Source organism: Lampris incognitus, chromosome 5, assembly GCF_029633865.1.
Source record: "Lampris incognitus isolate fLamInc1 chromosome 5, fLamInc1.hap2, whole genome shotgun sequence".
NCBI classification, from domain to species: Eukaryota; Metazoa; Chordata; class Actinopteri; order Lampriformes; family Lampridae; genus Lampris; species Lampris incognitus.
This window is the reverse complement of record NC_079215.1, coordinates 26,352,963-26,362,079: the sequence shown is the minus strand read 5'-3', so window position 1 is coordinate 26,362,079 and position 9,117 is coordinate 26,352,963. Positions and strand designations below refer to the sequence as shown.

The 9,117-nt window shown below is 47.9% G+C and overlaps 1 protein-coding gene across 1 annotated transcript in view; it reads left to right on the top strand.

Moving 5' to 3' along the window:
• The window catches only part of cc2d1a (coiled-coil and C2 domain containing 1A), a 48,431-nt gene that overhangs the window by 26,211 nt on the left and 13,103 nt on the right, over nt 1-9,117 (top strand). The window contains exons 14-17 of the mRNA XM_056279820.1: nt 3,503-3,579; nt 3,763-3,858; nt 7,504-7,626; nt 7,961-8,019. Coding sequence (XP_056135795.1) covers nt 3,503-3,579; nt 3,763-3,858; nt 7,504-7,626; nt 7,961-8,019 — 355 coding nt within the window. The remainder of the gene's footprint in view (nt 1-3,502; nt 3,580-3,762; nt 3,859-7,503; nt 7,627-7,960; nt 8,020-9,117) is intronic.

Genomic DNA, 9,117 nt, shown 5'->3' with positions numbered 1-9,117 from the left:
AAGAATGTCCAATATTGAAATATTGAGCCCCAGTAAAGATTTAGTTTATTACATTCCCAGAACATGTGAATAAGGTTAACTGTCTCTGTTTTGCATCTCGGGCAAAGATCTGAAATTGAGTCATTTATCCTATGGAGTCTTTCTTTTGTAAAATAGGTTCTGTGAATAATGTTGAACTGTAAAAGTTTATGGCGGCTTGAAGAAAACAAATGGGAATCACTTTGTGAGAAGACTCATAAAGCAATTCCCATTTGTTTTCTTCGAATGTATAATTTAGGTCTTACTCCCATTTTATAATGTTTAGGGGTTTAATCTCTGTGAAGGCCAAGATTCTATGATAAGTTATGGATAAGATGCATTTGGGTTGTGTGAGGTGCGACTGTTATTAATCAACTTTGCTGAAAATTTGGCATGTTGGCAAACTTTTTATTTTCTTTTACAGTTTTGGATCACAATCCATCACAGTCACTTGTTTTTCATATCAAACGCAAAATAGTTTTTGCCTATTCCCATAAGCATATTTTTAAGATAGAGAAGATACTTAAATATGGACTTATAAATGACCAAGTTGAATGCATGCGCTTGTCACATTGTATCTCATCAAATTGCAACCCAATGAGCACATTCTGAAGAGGACTGATTTTTTTATTTTGAAATCAAAACCAAAATCAAATGCTGATTATTTGTGAATAAACTAGACGAACCCATTGCAACTGAAAAACACTATTTTTCATTGAGTTGAACAGGGTTTAAACTGAATTTTCAAGCCCAGATACATTTTATCCTGACTTGTCTTCAGAATCACAGGCTGTTATGGCACACATAAACTGTAAGACTTGGGGCGTCCGGGTAGCGTGGCGGTCTATTCCATAGCCCTACCAACACGAGGATCGCTGGTTCGAATCCCCGTGTTACTCCGCCTTGGTCGAGCGTCCCTACAGAAACAGTGGTGGGAAGCCGGATGTGGGTGTGTCCTGATCGCTTCACTAGCGCCTTCTCTGGTTGGTCAGGGCGCCTTCTCAGGGGGAGGGGGAACTGGGGGGAATAGCGTGATCCTCCGATGCACTATGTCCCCCTGGTGAAATGCCTCACTGTATCGGGGGAGACATGTGGTAGTCTCCAGCCCTCCCCAGATTGGAAGGGGATGGAGCAACGACCGAGACAGCTCAGAAGAGTGGGGTAATTGGCCAAGTACAATCGGGGAGAAAAGGGGGGGGGGACAAGAGTAAGGCACCAGTTTGGGACCTTTTTTTTTATTTTTATTTTTTTAAATTTCTGATTTTTCCCTTTTTCTCCCAATTTAGTGACCAATCGATCCCTATTTTAGTTCAAACACCCACCGTCATACTGCATGCGTTTGCCAACTGGATCTCTCCGGCCGGCAGTCTCGAAGGAGACGCCTCCCCATTTTCGTGACAAGGCGAATCCAGGCCGAACCACTGCTTTTTCCGACACACACAGAGACGCATTCATGTGACAAACACAAGCCGACTCCACCCCCCCTCCCAAAGACAGCGTTGCCAATTACTGCTGCTTCATCGAGTTCGGCCATAGTCGAATCTGACGAGACCGGGCCGCGAACCCCGGTCCCCAGTGGGCAACAGCATCGACACAAAGCCGACGCTTAGACCGCGGACCCTGTTTGGGACCTTTTTTGACTTATATCACACTGACTGGTAAAGACTGTAGTATGAATGTTGTCTCCTACTATCGTTTTGCATGGATGTTCTTGCTAGTCATGTTACTATTAATATGCCCTTGAGGTGTGCGGTTGGAATGACAGATGGGTTCAAGGTGGAGGTGGGATTATATCAAGGATTGGCTCTGAGCCCTTTCTTGTTTACAATGGTGATGGACAGGTTGATGGACAAGATCGGGCAAGAGTCTGTGGACTATGATGTTTGCGGATGACATTGTGATTGGTAGCGAGAGTAGAATGCAGGTCGAGGAGAGCCTGAAGAGGTGGAGGTATGCACTGGAGAGAAGAGGAATGAAAGTCAGTAGGAGCAAGACGGAATACCTATGCGTGAATGAGAGGGAGGACAGTGGAATGGTGAGGTTGCAAGGAGTAGCGGCGACGAAGGCGTATAACTTTAAATACCTGGGTTCAACTGTCCAAATTAACGGGGAGTGCAGAAGAGAGGTGAAGAAGAGAGTGCAGGCAGGGTGGAGTGGGTGGAGAAGAGTGTCAGGAGTGATTTGTGACAGATGGGTACCGGCAAGAGTTAAAGGGAAGGTTTATAAGATGGCTGTGAGACCAGCTATTTTATATGGTTTGGAGACAGTGGCACTGACGAAAAGACAGGAGGCGGAGCTGGAGGTGGCAGAGTTGAAGATGCTAAGATTTTCATTGGGAGTGACGAAGAAGGACAGGATTAGGAACGATTATATTAGAGGGACCACTTAGGTTGGACAGTTTGGAGACAAAGCAAGAGAGGCAAGATTGTGATAGCTTGGACCTGTGTGGAGGAGAGATGCTAGGTATATTGGGAGAAGGATGCTAAATGTGGAGCTGCCAGGTAAGAGGAAAAGAAGAAGGCCAAAGAGAAGGTTTATGGATGTGGTGAGGGAGGACATGCAGATGGCTGGTGTGACAGAGGAAGATGCAGAGGACAGGAAGAAATGGAAACGGATGAGCCGCTTTGGCGACCCCTAATGGGAGCAGCCAAAAATAGTAGTAGTAGACACATAGCTGTTACGATTAGCGATACATTACCCCATTGCTGTGCATCTTGCAAACACCTGGTTTTTCCAACTTCCGCTATGTCTCACTGTTTTCTTTAAAACAAATGCACAAGCAACCAGAGGGTGAATGAAGATCTTTGTGACGACGAAGATATTCTTTCTTTTTCTTTTTTTCTCCCCAATTGTACTTGGCCAATTACATCCCTCTTCCAATTTGTCCCAGTCACTGCTCCAACCTCTCTGCCAATCCAGGGAGGGCTGCAGACTACCACATGCCTCCTCCGATACATGTGGAGTCGCCAGCTGCTTCTTTTCACCTGACAGTGAGGAGTTTTGCCAGGGGGACATAGCGTATGGGAGGATCACGCTGTTCCCCCCAGTTCCCCCTCCCCCCCAAACAGGCGCCCCGACTGATCAGAGGAGGCGCTTAGTGCAGCAACCAGGACACATACCCACATCCAGCTTCCCACCCGCAGACACGGCCAATTGTGTCTGTAAGGACGCCCGACCAAGTCGGAGGTAATACGGAGATTTGATTCAGTGATCCATGTGTTGGGAGGCAACAGAATAAACTGATGCGCTACCCGGACGCCCACAACAAAGATATTATTTCACAAAACACTGCCGCTTTTGTCCACAGGGTCACACAAAATCAGCAGAAATCCTAGAACTCCTTATTACAGCTTTAAACAAAGGGAGCCGCACTTATTCTTTTTAGATGTCTTTCGAATTAGGAGCATTGGGATAACTCACCTGTTGAAGAAAGTGCCACTGCTCTCCCCTTCCAACTCATAACTCTCCTTCCTCATTCCTGCAGCCAAGCAGCAGCTTGATTTCTTGTTGCTACGGCGGCAGGCGTTTGTGCGCGCAGCTCTGCGCTCCAAGCAAATGAAGGTAGGGTTGTCTACATTGATGCCTGTGTTTTTTTCGATCTATGTAACTCTATCTATACTGAATCTCACCTTTCCTGTGTTCTGTCTTATGTGTTTGACTAGTTTTTTTGCTTCTTGAATTTGGAGAGCTGTGTATTGCAGTTCGATCAAATGATTGAATTTAATCTTATGGATTCATCTGTAGGACATGGCTGGAGCAGCACAGCACCTCAGACAAGCGAAGGGACTAGAGCCCATGATCAGCGCTGCGAAGTCTGGCCTGCCAGTGGATATCTCCAGGGTAATGTGGACAATATGGGTGTTTGTGTCTGTGTGTTTTTTGTGTTTATGCACTGAGCAGAGCAGGAATGTCTGGTGTAATGTGTCAGAGGTATGTTTTCTGGAGTAGTGTGAACAAATGAAACATGATGGGTAAGATCAAGACATACAGTGTTTCCCCCACGATAGCCTTTAGTAGACAATTGTCATACCCGCCCATCAATCCCCCCCCCCATCAACAGTGAAATGTGAATGTTTTCACTTTCAGTGAAAAGGAAAACACATATTTGCAACAAAAGTTCATTTTACTGTAGCATAAAAGTGAAGATTTTCAAAAGAGAAATCTTAAGCTCTCTGGTTTTTTATTTTGTCCACAAAATGAGACTTTATATCATAATAATTCCATGCAGAGGAGTTGCAGCACTGTTGACAGCACAGATATCACACACTGTCCAGTATTATGGTGTTCACCAGGCCGCGGTTCATGGCTTACAACACAGTGACTGCAATGCATAATGTGTCAAAATCAGTATTCATTCATCTTCAGCCACTTCTCCGGGGTTGGGTTGCGGTAGCAGCAAGCTGAGTAGGGCACTCCAGATGTCCCTCTCCCCAGCAATGCCCTCCAGCTCTTCCTGAGGGATCCCAAGGCATTCTCAGGCCAGCTTGGACATGTAGTCCCTCCAGCGAGTTCTGGGTCTACCCCGGGGTCTCCTCCCAGTTGGCCGTGTACACAAAACATCCACAAAAAAAGTCCAAAAAACACATGTGGACTGGTGACTGGCTGGTCAAACTCCCATGCCCCTCTCAGGACTTCCGCAAGGGTAAACAGTTGTTCCGTTGTTCCACGACCAGGACGGAATCCGCATTGTTCCTCCTAGATCCGAGGTTCGACAATCGGTTGGAGCCTTCTTTCCAGCACCTTAGAGTAGACTTTCCCAGGGAGGCTGAGCAATGTGTTGCCCCGATAATTGCAGCACACCCTCCGGTCCCCCTTTTTAAATATGGGAGCCACCATCCCAGTCTGCCACTCCACAGCTACTGTCCCCGACTTCCATGCCACACTGAAAAGGCGTGTAAACCAAGACAGCCCAACAATGGTCAAGGCCTTCAGCATCTCAGGGCGAATCCCATCCACACCCAGTGCCTTGCCACCGAGGAACTTCTTAACTAGTTCAGAGACCTCTGCCAGGGATATGGATGGGGCTTCCCCTGAGTCTTCAGACTCTATCTCCTCCACTGAGGACATGTTAGCCGGGTTCAGGAGCTCCTCAAAGTGTTCTTTCCATCGCTCGACAACATCCCCAGTCCGGGTCAACAGTTCCCCTCCCCGGCTGAACACAGCCTGAGTCAAGCCCTGTTTCCCCTTCCTGAGTTGCCGGATGGTTTGCCGGAACTTCCTTGAGGCCAACCGAAAGTCCTCCTCCATAGCCTCACCGAACTCCTCCCACACCTGCGTTTTTGCTTCTGCGACCGCCGAAGCCGCAGCCCCTCTGGCCTCCTGGTACTTGTCTGCTGCTTCAGGAGACCCTTGGGCCAACCAAGCCCAAAAGGCCTCCTACTTCAGCCTGATGGCTTTCCTCACCATCGGTGTCCACCAGCAGGTTCTTAGGTTGCCACCTTGACAGGCACCAATGACCTTATGACCACAGCTCCTGCCTGCCGCCTCTGCAATAGAGGCTTTGAACATGGCCCACTCAGACTCCATGTCCCCAGCCTCCCTCGGGATACATGAGAACTTCTTCCGGAGGTGGGAGTTGAAGACCTCACGGACAGAGGCCTCCACCAGATGTTCCCAGTTCGCCCTCACTACACATTTGGGTTTGCAAGGTCTGTCCGGCAGCCTTCCCCACCATCTGATCCAACTCACCACCAGGTGGTGATCAATTGACAGCTCTGCTCCTCGCTTCACCCGAGTGTCCAAACATAGCCGCAGATCTGATGATACGACCACAAAGTCTATCATCGATCTTCGGCCTAAGATGTTTGGTACCAAGTACACTTATGAACTACCTTATGTTCGAGCATGGTGTTTGTTATGGCAAATCCATGACTTCCACAGATATCCAAAAGCAAGGCACCGCTCAGGTTCAGATCGGGGGGCCGTTCCTCCAAATCACGCCCCTCCAGGTTTCTCCATCATTGCCCATGTAAGCATTGAATTCCCCCAGCAGAACTATAGAGTCCCGAGGTGGAACCCTATCCAGGACACCACCCAAAGACTCCAAGAAGACCGGATCCTCCAAACTGCTATTCGGTGCATAAGCACACACAACAGTCAGAGCCTTCCTCCCAGCAACTCGCAGTCCCCAGGGAGAACTCCAACACGGTGGCGCTCAACCAGAGACTTGTGAGTATCACCACACCTGCCTGGCGCCTGTCACCTTGGCCAACTCCAGAAAAGTAATGAGTCCAGCCCCTCTCCAGGAATTTGGTACCAGAGCCCATGCTATGTGTGGAGGTGAGCCCAACTATATCTAGTTGGTACCACTCCACCTCCCACACCAGCTCAGGCTCCTTCCCTGCCAGAGAGGTGACATACCATGTCCCAAGCACCAATCTGCGATGCTGGAAGTCTGCATGCCCCAGTCCCTGCCTTTGCCTGCCACCCGGCCTGCATTGCACCCTACTCCAATGCTCATCCCCATGTGTGGTGGGTCCAAGGGGGGGGTAGCTCCATGTTGTTTTTTCGGGCTGGGCCCAACCGGGCCTCAAGGGGCAAGGCGCAGCCACCAGATGCTCGCTGGTGAGCTCCCTCCCCAGGTCTGGCTCCAGGAGGAGGCCCTGGTTTCCCTTTTCCGGGAGAGGTGATGTAACTCCGTTGATGTAATTTCATTTGGTTTCTTGGGAAGTATTTATTTTCCCTAAAAAAATACTTTACAATCCACACAGCTGAAAGTCCCAGTGAGTTGAAAGGTGACTCATCATGGGATGAGACCAGTTTTATTTTCACACCATGTACATTTTTAAAGAACAGAATTGCCCACAGCGAAACTGACTACTTGCAAGCGTAGTGTAACAAAAGGATGTTGAAGGTTTAACGGTAGCCTTGGTATGATGACAAATTGGAATAAAGGAAGTGAGCCAGGCAAACATTTCGATGACATTTCCCCCCTGGTCAACAGCATAGCTACACCTCATCCTCTCTTCTTACTAATTTCTAGGGGAAACAATGATGCATGTTTGTGCGCAAAAATGTGTATGCATGGGCATGTGTGCTGTATATCATGCTGCTCCTTTTTTACAGTTGTCTTTCCTTTCATACCTATCCATCTTTGTTTTCCTGATGGAAACCATTTTGGTCAAAACATTGCTAAAAAAAGCAAGGGAGCAATTACAGCATGCAGATAATTCCTTATCTTCATTGTGCTAGTTTTGTTTTGTTTTTTAATGCCCAGCCCTTGTGCTACTCAGGTTTGGATGTGCACGTGGCTATTTTTATGTTCACAGTTGCCTTTCCTCAAATACCTATCTCTCTCACCTTTTACCTAACCTGTTTTTACTGAAGCATCTGTGTCTGTCTGTCTGTCTGTCTGTCTGTCTGTCTGTCTGTCTCTCTCTATGTCTCTCCACATATTATCATCAGCTGCCTCCTCTCATTTATTTGACTTTATCTTTTCCATCCCCCCTCCCTTTTCTTGGACAATGTCTCTCTCCCTTGCCACAGGTTCCCAGTGCTCCTGTCAGTGAGGAGGACTACTCCCTGTCTCGATCACGTGCCTCCCCTCTCTCCCCTCGCTCCAGTGAGCAGTATCACCAACTCATGGAGCTCCTACGACAGCAGCATGAGGTTGGGCCACACTCATCTCAGCCTTATTAAGCAGAATGCAGAGTTTTAGATGCTTCAGTTACTGGCAGCCCACAGCTTTTGTAGATAAGTTAAGTTTTTTTCTGTATCGCAGCAATTAAAGCATAATATTCAGAGAAAGACATTGTGTACAAAATGACTACAATTATAGTCTCTGATACTTATTGCATTTGGACAAAGCTTGTAGTTATAACAGCTCTCAGTGTATCTATCAGATGAAATAACTGTTCTGAATAAACTAAGTCAAGATTCTTTCTTACCTTTTTGCTATTGTCCTAATTCTACCCCCCTCCAAACCTTTTGTCTTGATCTACAGAAATGTCTAGGCTACTCTCAACAATTCACACACATGGGAAATTTGGCTGAGACCACAAAGTAAGAGATATTTCTTTTGTCTATGTATATATTGTGACATATTTGTAATGTATTTGTCATCTGACAACATCATTCATTCATTCATCATCAGCCGCTTCTCTGGGGTGGGGTCACGGTGGCAGCAAACTAAGTAGGGCACTCCAGACGTCCCTTTCCCCAGCAACGCCCTCCAGCTCCTCCTGGGGAATCCCAAGACGTTCCCAGGCCAGATTGGACATGTAGTCCCTCCAGTGAGTTCTGGGTCTACCTCCCAGTTGGACATGCCCGGAAAACCTCCAAAGGAAGGCGCCCAGAAGGCATCCTAATCAGCTGCCCGAACCACCTCAACTAGCTCCTTTCGATGCGAAGTAGCAGCGGCTGTACTCCTGACCTCCCTTCGGATGTCCGAGCTCCTCACCCTATCTCTATAGCTGAGCTCAGGCACCCTACGGAGGAAATTCATTTCAGCCGCCTTTATCTGCGATCTCACCCTTTCGGTCACTACCCAAAGCTCATGACCATGAGTGAGGGTTGGAACGAAGGTTAACTGGTAAATTGAGAGCTTTGCCTAGGTAGGAGTTGAAGACCTCACGGACAGGAGCCTCTGCCAGATGTTCCCAGTTCACCCTCATTACATATTTGGGTTTGCCAGTTCTGTCCGGCAGCCTTCCCCACCATCTGATCCAACTCATCACCAGGTGATGATCAGTTGATGGCTCTGCTGCTGCCTTCACCCAAGTGTCCAAAGCTATGGCCACAGATTTGATGATACGACCATAAAGTCTATCATCGATTTTCGGTCTAAGGTGTTCTGGTACCAAGTACACTTATGAACTACCTTAGGTTTGAACATGGTGTTTGTTATGGCCAATCCATGACTCGCACAGAAGTTCAATAACAAGGCACCACGTGGGTTCAAATCGGGGAGGCCGTTCCTCCCAATCACGCCCCTCCAGGTTTCTCCATCGTTGCCCACGAGAGCATTGAAATCCCCCAGCAGAACTATAGAGTCCCCGGGCGGAACCCTATCCAGGACACCACCCAGAAACTCTAAGAAGGCCGGATACTCCTAACTGCTATTCAGTGCATAAGCACACACAACAGTCAGAGCCTTCCCCC